Source organism: Aethalodelphis obliquidens, unplaced genomic scaffold (assembly GCF_003676395.1).
Source record: "Aethalodelphis obliquidens isolate GAN/ISIS:26980383/991018 unplaced genomic scaffold, ASM367639v1 scaffold8, whole genome shotgun sequence".
In the NCBI taxonomy this organism is placed as follows: Eukaryota; Metazoa; Chordata; class Mammalia; order Artiodactyla; family Delphinidae; genus Aethalodelphis; species Aethalodelphis obliquidens.
In genome coordinates, this window is record NW_020837952.1 from 18,014,859 (window position 1) to 18,033,527 (window position 18,669).

General features: G+C 36.6%; 1 protein-coding gene across 7 annotated transcripts in view; it reads left to right on the forward strand.

Annotated features, from left to right (window-relative positions):
* Positions 1-12,355, forward strand: part of RAB3IP (RAB3A interacting protein) — a 166,290-nt gene extending 153,935 nt beyond the window's left edge. For all 7 annotated transcript variants that reach the window (XM_027107009.1, XM_027107010.1, XM_027107011.1 and 4 more), the window contains 5 exons: positions 1,440-1,568; positions 2,817-2,929; positions 6,398-6,497; positions 6,858-6,927; positions 11,125-12,355. In XM_027107009.1, the coding sequence (XP_026962810.1) occupies positions 1,440-1,568; positions 2,817-2,929; positions 6,398-6,497; positions 6,858-6,927; positions 11,125-11,207 (495 nt within the window). In that variant the 3' untranslated portion in view covers positions 11,208-12,355. The remainder of the gene's footprint in view (positions 1-1,439; positions 1,569-2,816; positions 2,930-6,397; positions 6,498-6,857; positions 6,928-11,124) is intronic.
* The last annotated feature ends 6,314 nt before the right edge of the window (positions 12,356-18,669 follow it).

An 18,669-nucleotide genomic window follows, 5' to 3' on the forward strand; every position in this document is an offset into this window, starting at 1 on the left:
CATGGGCTCTAGGCGCACAGGCTCAGTAGTTGCGGCGCACAGGCTTAGTTGCTCCGCGGCACGTGGGATCTTCCCGGACCAGGGCTTGAACCCATGTCCCCTGCATTGGCAGGTGGATTCTTAACCACTGCGCCTCCAGGGAAGCCCCTCAAACACTTTGTTTAATTAACTTGGCTCCAAATTACTTTTTGATTATTTTCACAAAAGACTTATCATCTTTTGTATTCAGAACAGTGTGCACTTGTATCTTTTTTTTTTTTAATTTTTTTTTGCGATACGTGGGCCTCTCACTGTTGTGGCCTCTCCCGTTGCAGAGCACAGGCTCAGCGGCCAAGGCTCACGGGCCCAGTCGCTCCGCGGCATGTGGGATCTTCCTGGCCCGGGGCATGAATCCGTGTCCCCTTCATCGGCAGGCGGACTCTCAACCACTGCGCCACCAGGGAAGCCCTGCACTTGTATCTTAAGGGGAGCTCCAACATTGCTATTATTTTTTTTTGGCGAGGTGGATAATAGTAGTGTCCTTGGACACCATAGTGGATACATTGAAAAGCGCCAGCTAGTCATTTGGGAGTTTGGATTGTTTTTTTAAAAGAAAAATTGCGGGGCTTCCCTGGTGGCGCAGTGGTTGAGAGTCCGCCTGCCGATGCAGGGGACACGGGTTCGTGCCCCGGTCTGGGAGGATCCCACATGCCGCGGAGCAGCTGGGCCCGTGAGCCATGGCCACTGAGCCTGCGCGTCCGGAGCCTGTGCTCTGCAATGGGAGAGGCCACAACAGTGAGAGGCCCGCGTACCGCAAAAAAAAAAAGAAGAAGAAAAGAAAAATTGCTGCAATGGAATATTACTCAGCCATAAAAAAGAATGAAATATTGCCATTTGTAGCAACATGGATGGACCTAGAGATTATCATACTAAGTGAAGTAAGTTAGAAAGAGAAAGACAAATATGATATCACTTATATGTGGAATCTAAAAAAAGATGCAAATGAATTTATTTACAGAACAGAAACAGACTCACAGACGTAGAAAACAAACTTACGGTTACCAGAGGGGAAAGGACGGGGGAGGGATAAACTAGGAGTATGGGATTAACAGACATACATTACTATATATAAATAAACAACAAGAATTTACTGTATAGTACAGGGAGCTATATTCAGTATCTTGTAATAACCTATAATAGAAAAGAATCTGAAAAATATATGTATAACTGAATCACTTTGCTATATACCTGAAATTAACACAATATTGTAAATCAACTATACTTCAGTTAAAAAAAAAGAAAAATTACAACTGTGTATTATAACTCATCAAGAATGGTTCAATTATTATTTTAAATAAAGAGTATTTCTTTTTCAGTAATATTTAAATTAGGTTTCAGTTTTATAAAGTTATTTTATGTTTGTACTTTTTAAAAAGTTATTTTGTGTTTTCTTTTGTCAGGCTGACTTATCCCTGTATAATGAATTCAGATCTTGGAAGGATGAGCCCATAATGGACAGAACATGTCCTTTCTTAGACAAAATCTATCAGGAAGATATTTTTCCATGTTTAACCTTCTCAAAAAGTGAGGTAATTAAAAACACATTTTAACAGAAATGCATTAGAGTTGTTCCTATATCTTTTACTAAGTCATGTTACATATTTTAATATCTCTTACATAAATAAGTTATAAAGTGTCATATTTTACCATTTTATCCATTCCATATTAGGATCGTAATAATTTCTTGGCATTCACTTACTGAACCTCTTTCCTTATTTGAGCAGAGGATCACTTATGCTGCAGTGTGTTGCATTGGAGTGAAGTATTAAATATGTAAGGGGGTAGGACTTAATTTTTAGTCCAAGGTTCAGTGCAAGGGAAGTTATGTACACTCTAAAGTGTTTGTTGGGTTTATCTGTATGTGATTAAAAAGAAGTCCTATTTAGTTTCTTCATCTTTAAAACAGGGGGAAAAAATGCCTTCCTTGCCTGTGTCACAGGATTGTTAAGATAAAATGAAGTGAATTAAGTAGATAGAAAATTTTTTTTTTAAAATACTACACGGCAGTATACAAATGTAAGGTCATAATTTTAATTTGTTCTTACATGTGGAAAGTTTGTCTACAAATATCCTGTTAATCAGTGTTTGAGAAAGTTAATCCTAAGAGTCTTTTGTTAAGTCTTTAGAGGATTTAATTATATAACACTGCTTGTAAGGAAAAGTTAAGATGAACAGTAAAATGCTTTTGATATGTAGATATGTCAGTCGTTGTGGCTCTGGTTTTAGGTAGGCTGTTCAGTATGAGTAATCTTGCCAGAATGAAATTTGTCTGTTTCATCAATTGTTTATCAGTTACTACTGTCTCCATCTGGGCATTTAATATTTGATAACTCAGTTAATTCTTTTGTAGACTCTTGTGCACATAAATACATGATCAGTAAATATATAGCTATAATTAACACATATTGCTGTGTTATGAATGACCAATAGGAAAAAATAATGCATAAATTTAGCAAAATAAAGCCTTAGGATATTCATTGTGAAGTGACGTAACCAGTGGATGTTAATTGTGGGTAAGGGGTGGCGTGGAATTAATGTCTTTAATCTCCTTCTAGATAATAAAAGTTATTTAGCTATAACTGAATTGCCTTTCATAACAATGTTTGAATTATAAAAGAATTCAAACCGAGATTATGTGGTTTCCTTCTTTTTCATTAGCTAAGGCAAATCTAGTGGACCTTGGGAGAAATAATTTTTAAAAACCAGTTTATTATAGAATAGAATTTTTATATTTTCCTGCCAGCATAGCATCTAATACTTCTTTGTTTTTTTTGAAGTTGGCTTCGGCTGTTCTGGAGGCTGTGGAAAACAATACTCTAAGCATTGAACCAGTGGGACTACAACCTATTCGATTTGTGAAAGCGTCTGCAGTTGAATGTGGAGGACCAAAGTATGTTTTCAAAACCATGTCTTAGGGAAGATACTGAGCTTTTAAAATTTTATGTGTTGTAGTTATTTAATATTTTCTGGTTTTAAATGTTAAATCTCTTGTCAGTTTTCTATTTAAAGTCTGTGCAGCCCAAAGACCAATCCCTGGGCAGTGTGGGGATTTCAAATTTAGCATCAGTGGAGAGCCCTTCTAATTACAAACGTATATGTGGGATCCAGGTAGATCAGGTGTTAGAAACTTCTTTAAAAACCGCATGTTATAATCCATTAGTTGATTATGAAATCTCTTTAGTGGGTCATAAGCAGAATTTTTGTTTGTTATACTTATATGTACAGCTGTGTGTTCTGGGCTTTTGTGTAAATTATTTCTTTTTGAGGCTTGCCATCAAAAATAGTTTGAGAAGACAGTGAATTAGACCAAGTCTTACCAAGCATGAAAACAGGGTACCAGAAGGCTTGGTTAGTCCTATCCTTTACTACTCTTGCTATAAAACTTTCTCACTTTGGTAAGTAAACAGCTCTGTCTCCCATATGTGAGAGATATTTGGCAGTTTTATACCTTCAGGGGTGACTCCCACACTTCGTAGCAGGGCAAGCTGTCTTCCAACTGGTCCTGGGAGGAGGAAAGACTGAAACCAACAGTACATAAAACGTTTGCCACAGCTGTTTAAAAAGTGACTTCAAAAGATTTTGAGGAAGCTGCTTAGTTGGTGGTGAAGAACTAGATCGGTATAGGGGACCGAAGAGCCCGAGAGAGCTCACAGCAAGCAATAATTGAATCCCATCAGGCCATTTTGAAGGCAGAGGAGGAAATAGCTGGTTGAGATTAACTACTAGGTCTGTTAAAGCCAGTCGTAGGAGTTGTGTAGTTCTTGTTTCCTGTTATGCACGTCACACTCTCAGCAGCATCACACAGTGTTGGTATTTGGGTAACTTAATCCTGTATTTGCTCTGTGAGCCACACGTCTACCTAGAGTTATGTCCTGTTTGACACTCCCCCATGCCACACCTGTAGTATGGTGGCCTCTGAATTTTGGGGAAGAGATTTTCATTCCTAAATTCTATCCTTCAACAAACACCTGGGTATTTTTATCCTGGTCATTAATACTTTTTGTCCTTTTAGTTTCTATGTTATACCTTATTTTAAATATAGCAGTTTTTACTGTAGGATTTTAAATTTATACTTGCATTATATATCACACATTAAACATGTGCAAATGATAACAAATCAGAGTCTCAGTTAAAGTAGGTTTTTTACAGTATTTTAGTAAAATAATTATACAGATTAGGTTTAGAGAATAATTTACATCGTTAAGAATATTGTTGTTCTTGTGGGAATGGGGCCAGAAACCAAGGTGTTTGTGGTGCATATTGTGTGGAGAATACTAAAGAAGACGTTGTCCTGTTTTATGAAACGTGAAGTATGGCTCTTGTGGATGAGGTTATCAAGATAAACACTAAACGAATGGCACAGTGCTCGGGGAATTTTGTGGAAGGCAAGATCATTCTGCTGGTGGTGATCAGGGACTGTTCTTGGGATTTGATTTGATCTGGGCTTTTGAAGCATGGGTGGAATTGGGGAGATAAGGAACAGTACATATGACTGAATAAAGGAACAAGAAAACAGTGTGTTCAGAGGATGGTGAGTGTATGGAGAGGGAAGATGTGAAAAAAAGGAATTAGAGGTGACTGATTAGAGGGGTACCGTGAGCTTTTGGAAATCAGTAGGAAGGGCTCTGGTTTTGGAAACAAGATGATAGGTCGAGATTTAGACACGTTGACATCCCTAAGTGAAAATGGCAAAAGCAAGGATTTGAAATCTCGGGACTAGAGCTGTTAAGGGATACTGAGGTAGTGTGGCATGTTAAAAAAACATCGGAATTAGAGGTCAGAAGACTTAGTGTTGAATCCTGGCTCAAATAAAAATACATTGGCTTTAGAAATGAGATAACGTAAACACTTTTTTATTATTTTAAAAGTTGATACTTAAAACCACTTTACCTGAGTCCTTTCAAAATTAAAAAAATAGTAGACAAACAGGTATGTCTGCTTCCAAAAGGTGATTTTTATCAGTTTGATGGTTACTTTTTTCTCTTGTGTAAATTGTGCTTAAAATAGTATAGTTCCAAAGACTTTTACCACTTGTGCCTTAAATTTCTTGATTGTCTATCCTCCCCAAGCTAGTAGTTAGTGCTTTTAAATATTGCTATAGATCATTAAAGGAATTTTCTAATAAAGGAACAATGAGGCTAAATCTCTTTGAAAAGGTAAGAATTCTTTTGTGATTTGAATGGCCACTTCCAGAATTACCCTTTTAAATGCACATTCTCCGTGTGTTTGCTTAATACGGAGGCACATTTGTATCATATTTCTGGTAAGTATAGCTGAAAATTAACGTTCATTTAATATATTTTTCTTTATTATATAATTTATAATGTTGTATAAAATGCTATTGGCCACTTTATGTTACTTAGAGCTACACTAATTTTGCATTGCCAAGGAATGCTAGCTATCTTCAGTCAAGCTTCTAATTTAGGAGGTTGACACCTGGGCTGCTGTGAGCCCAGCCTGATCCTGTTGAGCAGTGGAGTGACAGGTGGCCTGTCACTTAACCAACAGTCATTGAATGTCTGCTGTGTGCTGGGCCATGCTTGGTGCCAGGCATTTAAAGATGAATAAAATACATTTACTGTTCTCAAGAGGCTTTCAGGGGGACTTCCCTGGCAGTCCAGTGGTTAAGACCCTGCACTGCCAGTGCAGGGAGTGCAGGTTCAATCCCTGGTCAGGGAACTGAGATTCCACATGCCAAGTGGTGTGGCAAAAAAAAAAAAAAAAAAAAAGAGGCTTTCAGCCTAATCGCAGCCAGAAAGCCCTCATACCAAATTTTACATGTTGTAGTATTCAAAGAGAAAGGTTGGTATGTCTAAATGTAGTGTACCCTTGGTGTAATTGTTAAGATTCAGTGTATTTGTACGGTAGCTTATTCCTTTGTACTTCTTAGGCCTAGGTGCCACGTTAAATGCATATGCATATATACCAACCCAACACACCAAAAAATATCCCATCTGGAAGCTGTTCTCCTGCAAAGCTGTCAATAACATGTTTTGAGACCTAAGCAGTCACTTTTAAGTTTTTTTCAACTGAGAGAGAAGTTGAAGTCCCAATGGAAAGCTGAGAGCTGCCCTGCAGCTGATTACTCATTTGTAAATGTGCCCCAGGACATATATGAACACATTTAGCTTCTATTTCTAGAACCATGGTTAAAGCTATGTCTGTAAGCTTATACTAGAATGTAAGCCCCAAAGGGCAGGGCTTTTGTCTTTTTCATCATTATAGTCCAGCATCACAAAGTGCCTGGTACATGGTCGGTTCTCAGATATTAGTTGTCTTAATGAATATACAACTTGTCCAGAAGGTAGAGGCAAAATGCTTTTAATTTAAAAAACTAAAATTTATCCTTGTTTTACAGAAAATGTGCTCTCACAGGTCAGAGTAAGTCCTGTAAACACAGAATTAAATTAGGGGACTCAAGCAATTATTATTATATTTCTCCTTTTTGCAGATACAGGGTAAGTAATTTAACCACAAATTTCTTTTTTTAATTAATTTATTTATTTTTGGCTGCATTGGGTCTTTGTTGCTGCGCGTGGGCTTTCTCTAGTTGCGGCGAGTGGGGGCTACTCTTCGTTGTGCTGCGCGGGCTTCTAGTTGTGGTGGCTTCTCTTGTTGCAGAGCATGGGCTCTGGGTGCGCAGGCTGCAGTAGTTGTTGCTCGTGGGCTCAGTAGTTGTGGCTCAAAGGCTCTAGAGCGCAGGCTCAGTAGTTGTGGCGCACGGGCTTAGCTGCTCCTGATTAACCACAAGTTTTAATAAAGCTTGCTTTGATGTGAGATATTTGACTGTTTAACATTTTTTTTTCCTTTTGGCATAGATCACTTCTGTATGTAACTTTTTCACGTATATTCGATATATTCAACAGGGACTTGTGAAACAGCAGGATGGTGAGTGTTCTTAATTCATTATAAAATATTTGCATGAAATTCAGTAAAAAGTATGGAACATAATAGTAAGCGCAAGTCAGCTTTATCATTGGTACATTTATATTGAATCTCTTTTGTAGGTCTAATAAAATGTGTGAAGAATTTGGGAACAAATGCATCTTTTAAACATGTTGTATTTAATCCTTATATTTGCCTCATTTTACTCTAATTTTAAGCAGGATCAGTTTTAACTTTTAAGGGGTATATGATAAACCAGATGGTAAGTGTGAGAGGAGCATAACGCCGATTGAATTTACTCCTTAAGAAATAAAAATGAACAAGCTCTAGACATGGTCAGATTTATTTTATTTTATTTATTTTTTAATAGATTTTTTAGTTTTGGCCATGCCACGTGGCATGTGGGATCTTAGTTCCCTGACCAGGGATCAAACCCATGTCCCCTGCAGTGGAAGTGCAGAGTCCTAACCACTGGACCACCAGGGAATTCCCCAGATTTATTTTAATTACTGGAACCCACAAGGCACTAACAATAAATTTTTTTCTGTATTTTTCTACTATCATGTGTAAGTTAATAAAGCAGTCCTGAGCATAATTCTGAGTGGAATAAAGATGACTGTGTTCTAAATCAGCTGAGACATGCGGATGATATATCCAGGATAGTCAGCCCAGGACTCTGCTGGATATTTTTTAATGTAGTCTTTCATGGCATTTTTAATGTAGTCTTTCATGATTACTTATGGTTTTATAGCCGAATGTCTTAAATACCAGGCGTAGAAACTAATGTGGCCTGACAGCTCAAAAGCAGTGTTTGTTTTGTGTTTTTTCTTTAAATATGTATCATTGTTTTAAAACAGAAATAGCAGATACTAGGCTAGGGACAAGTCCATGCCAATTTTGTATTTGAAGTTGTGGGAAATTTTCCTGTTTTTGTTTTTCTAAACATTGAAAATTTTCTTATACTTAAAAACTAGTAGATGCCTACTATCTTTCTGTCATGTAAACCAGTGAATCTTAATTCTTTGGAAAACTCAGTCGTGTTGATAAAAACTTAGTTTAGCGTTTTCAAGCTCTAGTACGTTGAAAATAGTCATTTATTTATAATCCCATATAATTAGGTTTTAATGCATAAAAGAAAAGAGGTGAAACCTGTCTCTAATTAACGTTGAATTTCAAAAGGCCACAGAGCATAAAAGCAGTCTTTAAACTATACAGTACTTTTTATGACTTTAATAAAATTTAAATCTTTTTTAATACCTATTGGTAGATAATATGATTTAAGCTGAAGAACAGATGATTTGTGTTGTCAAGCATATTTTTTCTCCTTGTTAAAAAAAGAAGTTTTATGTAAAAAAATGAAATTAGAGCACTCCCTAACACCATACACAAAAATAAACTCAAAATGGATTCGAGACCTAAATGTAAGACTGGACACTATAAAACTCTTAGAGGGAAACATAGGAAGAACACTCTTTGACATAAATCACAGCAGGATCTTTTATGATCCACCTCCTAGAGTAATGGAAATAAAAACAAAAATAAACAAATGGGACCTAATGAAACTTCAAAGCTTTTGCACAGCAAAGGAAACCATAAACAAGACGAAAAGACAACCCTCAGAATGGGAGAAAATATTTGCAAACGAATCAGCGGACAAAGGATTAATCTCCAAAATATTTAAACAGCTCATGCAGCCCAGTATTAAAGAAACAAACAACCCAACCCAAAAACGGGCAGAAGACCTAAATAGACATTTCTCCAAAGAAGATATACAGATGGCCAAGAAGCACATGAAAAGCTGCTCAACACCACTAATTATTAGAGAAATGCAAATCAAAACTACAATGAGGTATCACCTCACACCACTTAGAATGGGCATCATCAGAAAATCTACAAACAACAAATGCTGGAGAGGGTGTGGAGAAAAGGGAACCCTCTTGCACTGTTGGTAGGAATGTAAATTGGTACAGCCACCATGGAGAACAGTATGGAGGTTCCTTAAAAAACTAAAAATAGAATTACCATATGATCCAACAATCCCACTATTGGGCATATACCTAGAGGAAACCATAATTCAAAAAGACACATGCACCCCAATGTTCATTGCAGCACTATTTACAATAGCCAAGTCATGGAAGCAACCTAAATGCCCATCGACAGACAAATGGTTAAAGAAGATGTGGTACATATATACAATGGAATATTACTCAGCCATAAAAAGGAACAAAATTGAGTCATTTGTTGAGACATGGATGGATCTAGAGACTGTCATACAGAGTGAAGTAAGTCAGAAAGAGAAAAACAAATATCGTATATTAACACATGGATGTGGAACCTAGAAGAATGGTACGGATGAACTGGTTTGCAGGGCAGAAGTTGAGACACAGATGTAGAGAACAAACGTATGGACACCAAGGGGGGAAAACCGCGGTGGGGTGGGGATGGTGGTGTGCTGAATTGGGCGATTGGGATTGACATGTATACACTGATGTGTATTATATTGATGACTAATAAGAACCTGCAGTATAAAAAAACAAAAAGACAACTAATACTAAACTTTCTTTGGGTTATTTGTATGGAAATATGTTAATATAAATGTTTCAGACATTACATGAAATTTCTAAAAATCTTATCTGTGCTGCTATAATGTTATAAGTCATAATTCTAGTTATTACTTTAAAATGTATGTCTCAGAAACAACTAAATTTCCTTGTCAATTGCATTATTATGAACTTTCATCAGATCTTTAACCATGGTCATTTTTAAGTCTTTTGTCATTTACAGACAGTTCTGGGTGTACTCTGATGCTTTTGCAAAAATGTTCCTATCAAAGGGTTTCATCTTCAATGAATTCATGGAAAAGACTCTGACAAGTACAGGTTTCTGGTAACTGATCCATCCATACTGCTGAACTGAATGAATGAGCATTTGCAGAACTCTAATGGAAAACTGATGAATTCATAAAAGTGCTAACAAAAGGTCAAGATGGAAAAAAAAGTTACATGGGACTGAGTGAACTGATGAGGATGATTATAATTTTTGTGACTTTCTGTTTGAATAAAAAAAAGAAAAGAAAAAAGAAGTTTTTGTAGGGAAGAATGAAAGGTACTCTACTTTGTGAAAACAGGAAGAAGGGATCATGAGTGGTTGTGGTGATGGTGATAAAAGTGATATCTTGTCTGGTTCCTCTTACCCTTTCACTTCACAGCATTTGTTACACATTGTATACTGAGTGGGTTTGTAGTAAATTACTGTTAATTTTACAATCTGTTTATTATCTGTGCCTTGTGCTAAAAGGGATTTAAGGCAGTTAAATATAAAGCAGGGTTTCTCAGCCTTGGTACTATTATTATTTTAAACTGGATAATTCTTTGTTGTGGGAGGCTGTCTTGTGCATTGTAGGATGTTTAATAGCATCCCTGGGCTTTACTCACTAGATGCTAGTAATGAAAAATATATCCAGACATTGCCAAATGCACACCTGGGGACACATTCTCCCAGGTTGAGAACCACTGATCTAAATCAATCTAATCTGATCATATGTCAGAGAGAGACCTTTTATTATCTAAAACATAGAGCAAATTTCTTCCCACTTATAGAGGGGACTTTCAGAAGCACAGATAATTGAAATTTACAGTTCATCCTCTGCATTTATTTTTATTTCTAATTGAGCCATACACAGAATCTTTCCCTATTATTACTCACAAAGAATGTTACTAAGTTCTCTGGGCTGTCTCTTGTTTTCCTTTTTTTTTCCTGTTTACTCTGTTGGTTTTAATGAAAAGTGAAAAATGGCCAAGAAACAGCAAACTATAGCAAGAAGATGCATAAGTTAGATAATAACTCTTGTGTAATTGAGCATTGAGTGTAGTTACTCAAGAAGGCAGCAGCATTGCCAGTTACTCAGGACATTGAGATGGCTACCTTCTTTTGGGCTAAAATGGTAGTCAGTCATTGAAGTATCTAACAAATCGTTGTAGCAAAATTGGTAAATACTGCTTATTTATTCGTAAAACTGGGATGCTCACAAGTACATGGAGAAGTTAGTGTGAAGCAGTGATAGCATGTCTAAGCATTAGGTACATCATTAGGAGATGCCCAACTGGCATTTCAGCTAATCTTAAATTTTCAGTGAAACAGATTAAAAATAATTAAGATAATAGTTTATGATTTATGTGTTTCTCTTTTCTGTTTGTATAGTTGATCAAATGTTTTGGGAAGTTATGCAGTTGAGAAAAGAGATGTCATTGGCAAAGCTGGGATATTTCAAAGAGGAACTGTGATGCTCTGCCTGGGACCATGCATGAACCTCCCTGAAGACCTGGAAAATGACTGAATATTTTTATGGTTACTTGATATTTATTTCCTTTCAAGGAGTGGGTCCAAGACTTTTTCCCTCTTTTGCAAATTACACTGAAAAGTACTATGATTTCTTTTAAACTGACTTATGCTGTGTTTGCTTATTTAGTTGAACACACTATAAAGAATTACAGGTGTACTAGTGATTGTAATTTATAGTTGCAGAAAAAAAGCTAAATAAATAAATATTAGATTGAGTGTATTTTTGCTTTCTCTTCTAGCTCTGACATGATATATAGGGTCAGCTGAATATATTGAATTGTAGTTTTCAAACTTCATAGCAGCCTGCAAAAGACAAGAGAAGGGTAAGTGAACAGGATCAGCTTCCTTCCCCCCCCACTACAATGACTCTATTTTTGTCTGTTTTATATGTTAGGATTGAAAAACATTTTATTTAAAGAAAGATTTCTTCTGAAAAGAAAGTTACTTTTATTCATTCTGTTCTCTGTAACTTAAAGAATCCCTTTATTATGGTGATTAATAGAGGACAATCACATTTTATTCTAGAGATGCATTCTTGAACATCTTGATGTAGTGTATTTATACTTTACATACATTGAGCACTGTAGTAATCATTGAAAGGGTATAAAGATAAATTAGGAGTTTGATGTGTGCTCAGGGGAGTTGGAAAGGGTGTGGGTTGAAAGAGTGATACTTGCAAAGGATACACTGATCCCAGAGCCACTCGATCTGTCAGTTTCAAATTGTAAAACAAATGGTGTGGAAAAGCAAAAAGAAGAAATGAGAAACCACTTTAGTCCCTCCATCTAGAGAAAGCTACTCAATATTTTTGAAGAATAGACTTTCAGATATTTTCTACCTATGTGTGTACATTTCTGAAACAAAAAGTAGACTTTCTTTTTTTTTTTACTTAAAAATTCTACAAATCTGGATCAATGTAAGGTTTTGATGATAGGATGTTAACTAATTGTGTTTGGACATTAGTTTGTTTTAAATTTCTTTTTCTTGTCATAATGCTGTGATGAGGATCCTTTTGTATACTTCTTGGAACATTGTTGGCTTATTTCCTTCATGTAGATGCCTAGAAGTAAAATTGTTGGGTCAAGCAAGGTACATGTGTGTTTTAAAATATTTGATCTGCATTGCCAAATTGCCATCTAGAAAAGTTGAACCAGTTTATATTCACAGCAGATGTGTGTGAGAGAACTGGTGTTCTGAAGGTGGTATTACTTTCAGTCCTGTCTCAAAGGTTTGGTCAGCCTTACGTATAGAAGACTCAGTCACCAGGATGGATGGAAGTGCACAGACAAAAGGATATTTGAGAATGGTATGGTAGAAACCATCATTACCATGCCCAGCTCAAGAATATGAAATTGAACATGAAAAGAAATTTGAAACTAGAATTTTATGTCTTGATAGTTCATGTGAGGGCATAATAAACATGTGCTCAGACTTTGAAAGCTTCAGAAGATTTTCCACACAAAGATGCAAATTAAAAACACTTTGGGGGGACTTCCCTGGTGGCACACTGGTGAAGAATCTGCCTGCCATTACAGGGGACTCGGGTTCGAGCCCTGGTCTGGGAAGATCCCACATGCCACGGAGCAGCTAAGACCGTGTACCACAACTACCGAGCCTGTGCTCTAGAATCTGCGAGCCACAACTCCTGAGCCCACGCGCCACAACTACTGAAGCCTGCATGCCCTAGAGCCCGCATGCCGCAACTACTGAGCCTGTGTGATGCAACTACTGAAGCCCATGCACCTAGAGCCTGTGCTCCACAAGAGAAGCCACTGCAATGAGAAGCCAGTGCACCGCAACGAAGAGTAGTCCGCACTCACTGCAACTAGAGAAAGCCTGTGCACAGCAACAAAGACCCAGCGCAGCTGGAAAAAAAAAAAATTGGGGGAGCTTCCCTGGTGGTCCAGTGGTTAAGATTCCATGCTGCCAATGCAGGGGGCACAGGTTCGATCCCTGGTCAGGGAACTAGGATCCTGCATGCCGCATGGCATGGCCAATAAATAAATAAATTAAAAAAAAAAGAAAACACTTGGAGAAAATACTAAAACTAAAAGAGAAACAAATCCAGGAGATGCTTTGAGATTTGGGAAGAAAAGTGATCAGATACGTAGAGAAAGTTTGTTGATAACTTTAAAAGAATAAAAAGTAAGGCTAAAGAAAATTTTAAAACTTCAGGTAGATCCTTAACAATCTAGAACTAAAATTCTTTACAATATCAACACAATGGGAATGGGAGAAGACCAGAGAGCATGGGGATATATTAAAGTTCTTGTTAGATGAAAAATGGAGATAATCAGTTAAAAGTGAAGAGACCAAGTAGAGAAAGAATATGATACGGAAATAAAAAGTAAGTAAAAATATAGTCAAGTTGGATTAAAGTATATGATAACAAAGCATAAGGACATGGAAATGTTGGAATAAAAGAATGGAAAAAAGATGCCAGGAAAATACCAAAAGAAAGCTAGAGTGGTTATACTGTTATCAGAAAAGAACATGATAGGACAAAAATATTATTAGACATAGAGTTGGGTTTTACATAATACTAAAAATTGAGTGCACCAAGAAGACTTAATGAGAAAATAGAAATAATAAAAATGGAGAAATTTAAAAATACTAAGAGCTGACTAATAATGAATATCAGAACTTACAAGGATACAGAGAAAGTGCTTCAAGGAAAAGTTTATAGCTTTAAATCCTTATTTATATTTTTAAAATGAGCTGAGTGTCCAATTAAGTTATAGGAGAACAAGATGAAGGAGATAAGAGCAGAAACAGAAAACAAGAATGCAGTAGAAGATTATCAAAGCTATTGAGTCTTTGAAAAGATGAACAAAATAGACGAAAATTTCTGGCAAGTTTATCCTGGAGAAAGAGAAAATGTACAAATAACCCATACTGGGAATGAAAAGGCCTATGTCACTGCACATACTAATGGATGTTATGAACAACATGGCAATAAGTTTCAAAATTTAGGCAAAAGGGAAAATTCCTAGAAAAAAATGTGTTATATTTTGGTTAAGAAGAAGTCAGAAGCCTGAGCAGTACTACTACTATTAAAGGAAAGGAAGTAGTTAGAAATCCTTCTGTGAAGAAAACTCTAGGCATAGGTGGTTTTACCAAACTTTATGGGTATTCTAATCTTAGATATATTCTGGAGAACAGAATGTCTCCTACATCAGAAACCAATATAACTGATAGTAAAACTAGATGGGGGCAATACAAAAAAGGAAAATTATAGGCCCGTTTTGTCGTGAATATATATGCAAAGGCAAACTGAATGTAATCTACTGAGCAAGTGGTATTTATTACAGGAATACAGAGATGGTATATTAGAAAATTTATAAATATTTGCTGCATTTACAGAATAAAAGTGAAAAACCATCTGCTCAATAGATGGAGAAAAACATTTGATAAAAATACTCATTAATTAATAACTTTTAGTAATCTGTAGATGAAAGGGTACTTCTCAGCTTGGTAAAGGGTATCTTCAAGCATCCTATAGTAAACATCACCCTAAGAGAGGAAACATTAGAAACATTCTCTTTGAAATGAACAACAGAATAAAGATGACCACTGTCTTCACTTTTATTCAGAATTGTACTATAAATGTTAGTGCAGCACCATGAGGAAGATAAAGATATTGGAAAGGAGAAAGTAAACTGTCATTATTTACTTATGATGTGATTATCTACATAGGAAATTTAAAACATCTTCCATCAAATTATTAGATGGCTAAATAAGGGATCAGTATATAATTGTGAATTATACTGACATACACCGACCTCAAACAATTAGAAAATAGACTTTTTAAGACCAAACAATTGCAAACATAATTCTAAAGTGCTAAGTGATCTAACCAAAGATTAGATTTGGTTAGATTACTGTGTAATCTGTACACAGACCTGTGTACAGAAAGTTAAATAACTTCACTAAAAGACAGTAAGGAGGACTAGATTGATCCTATGTTCATGGATAGAAAGACAATATGAAAGATGTTAATTCTCTCCAAGTTGATATATAGATTCAGTGCATCTCCAAACTAAATCCCAGCATTTCTCCTTGAATTGACAAAATGAAATTTATGTGACGCGGTGAAGGATGAAGAATGACCAAGGCACTTTTGAAGAAAAAGAAAGGAGGGATAATTTGTCCTGTGAGAAGGACTTCTTATAAGGCTGAAGTACTTAAGAGTGTGATGTGAGTGCAGAAACAGGAAAAATGGCCAGTGGAATAGAATAGAGAGCCCCAATGCAGACCCATGCATAGGTGTAAATTTCACATTGACAGAGAAGGCATGGTAGATCAATGATAGGACTATTAAGCAGAGCTGACAAAAAAAGAGGAATATACAGAATTGGATCTCTTCTTCACACCATACATAAAAACAACTGTTTTAAGTGTCCTGAAACTTTAGAAATTTTGATGTAGAAAATATAGTTAAAACTATAGGTGAAACATATTTCAAAAACGTAGGTGAATATCTTCGTGATCCTGCTTTAAGAAGGACTTCTTAAACTGGAAGCAAAAGAGACCATGAAAGATAAATAAATGTAAAAGAAAATAGTGCTTTGTTATAAATTATTAATTTAGACATATTAAAGCCAAACTGTAAACTGTAAGAAGAAATTTGCAAAACTCATAACCAATATCGATTAATATTAAGAATATATACAGAAATTCTACAAATCCATAAGAAAAAAAAAAACAGAAAAATGGCCGAAAGACTGAAACAGGTCCTTCGCAGAATTGGAAGCGCATATGGGCCAAACACATATTAAGAGGTTTTCATTTCTGTTAATAATCAGATAAACTAAGTCAAGACCTCAGTGATATGTTTAAATTTATCCAACTAGCAAAAGTTAAAAAAATGCAACACAGTCAAGTTTTGAAGAGAATTTCAGTCAACAGGATTACTCATATTGCTAATGGGAATGTTAATGTGTATCTACTACTGAAAAACCATTCATTTGAAAAGTTGAACATTAGTTGCCCATAGCCTAGCAATTCCACTTTTAGGCACATACTCGAGAAATAATTGCACAAAGTGTCCCAGAATACATATATAATAATGTCCTGGGAAAAACCCAAAGTCCATCTACAGGAGGGTAAAGTATTGTGTGCTCACATGGAACATAGCAACATAAATTGAATGAAAAAGTAAAACACTCAGAAGGCTACACATGGCATAATACTTTTCTCATGAAGTTCAAAAACTAAAACAATTGTTTAGGCATCTGTGTATATGAGACAAAACTATTGATAAAAAACCACAAGATAGTAATAAAGTTCAGGATAGGGTTACCTCTGGATGAGGGGGAGATAAGGCGAGAGAACTGAGAGCAGCTAATATGTGAGTAAATCATTGTTAATGTTCTAGTCCCTGGATTGGATGATGGGTTCATTTGTCATTTAAAGTAAATGCATGAACAAATGAATTAATAGAATCATGCACAGACCATGATGGTGGGGTGTTACAAACCAAGGATTATGACTAGTCCAATTATATAAACCTGAATTCCAAAACCTAAAAGGGATAACAGGACCTGTTGATGAATTGGAAGAAGGAAAGGAAAGAGAAGTCGGTTCTGAATCCTAGGCTTTTGGCTTTAGCTATTGCTGCAATTTACTGAGATGAGCAAACCTGGGATGGGGCATATTACACATGGTGGAATAGAGACAAGAATTTAGTGTCTAACACATTGTTTGAGATGCCCGTTAAGCATCAAAGTGGAAATGTTAAGTAGGTATTGGATATACAAGTCTAAATTCAATGATATGGTCAGACCAGCAGATAAGTTTGGGAGTAGTTAGCCATGAGATCAGACGAGAGCTTTAGGGATACTTTGGAGTAGGAGAAGTACGGCACCGGGCCCTGAGCTATGACAGAGAGAGGAAAAGCCTACGAAAAAGACTGACTACAGAGGAGCTAGTTGGAATGACAAGGCGGAGGAGAGGGTAGAGTTAGGGTGCTGACTAACAATTTAGATTCTTGAGAGTATTTCTATAAAGAATTTAATCGCCCTGATTACCAATTCTGAAAAAAGAGGGAAAGATTTTGATACATTTCTATAAGTAAGTTCAGAGCTGGGGAGAGATCCTGGCCCAGTGGAGAGAACTCTGGATTGGGAGTTGCTCAGAAGACATACATTCTGGTCCAGGCTTGGTTCCCCCAAACCTGAGAGGTTAGGCAGGTGGCCACTCCTCTCTGACCTCCTCCATAAAGCTGGATCCAGCATTCTCCAAGCATCTCTCCCAGCTCTGAAAACCCACAGCCTTTGACTAAGCATCTACACTGAAAGAACAAAGGTTTGTTCAGTCCTGGAAAGAAGTTGCAACCACCAACCTACCCACTTCCACACCACCATATAAATCCTGTGTTTTTTTGTTTTGTGCACTCAGAGTCTAAAACGGGTCTACTTTTATTCAGAAGCTTTTATTTTCAAAGATTTTCTTCACTGTTTTTCCCTACATAGATTTTTTTCTTTCCTATAAGGCACAATGTTTAAAACAGTCCAAAGCAGTATGAATATGTATTTGTGTTTAACGTTTGTGCTAGAAAATAGTTTTTTGTTTTCCTCATGGGATGCAGTTCCATCTTAGGAGATGCTAAGTTTCTTGTCTTTGATATGTGGGCAAATAAAGACCCAGTAATATCTACAATTTGTAGAACTTCTAGAAAGAGAATTCCTCCACACTAAATCCATTCATTCTTTCATTCACACATATTTGAGAGGCTTATATGTGTCAGGAGCTGTTGTAGGTGTTACAGGAGCAGCAGTGAGCAAGACAGGCAAGGTCCGAATTCTCATGGAGCTCTCAGTGTAGTGAGAAATGGACAAAAAGACAAATGTTAAAAGATGGGACACGTTCTCCATATATAATTAAAATGGGATAATGGCTAGAGAGAATGAATGACTACTTCAGATTAGGTGGTGAGGAAAGGCCACATTTAGGACTTGACATTTTTAGGCAGCGCTCTGAGGAGATCCATTCTTGAGAAGGGAGGAGAGTAGGGAGAGCATTTTAAAGCGGGTGTAAACCCCTGAGGAAGAAACAAAAAATGGCAAGAAGAGCTGGTGTGCAGTTGGTGGTAGGAAGAGAAAATTGGAAGGTTAAGCAGGGCCCGACTGTGTAGGTCTTTCTAAGTCATGGTTGGAAATTGGGAGCTTTCTGTGACATCTGTGGTCAAGCTCTAGCTGGCTGTTTCTCAGCACAGCTTTTAAATACTGGAATCCCCAGATTTTTGCCCTGGGCCCCTTTCTCTTTCAATATTCTTTAGATCGTCTCATTTAGGCTCACGGTCTTAAAAACTTTATGTAACCATTGCTCATAACTGTGCATCTCCAACCCTGGCATTAATCCTTCCCTAGCTCCAGACTCTTGTATCCATTTGCCTATAAAGTC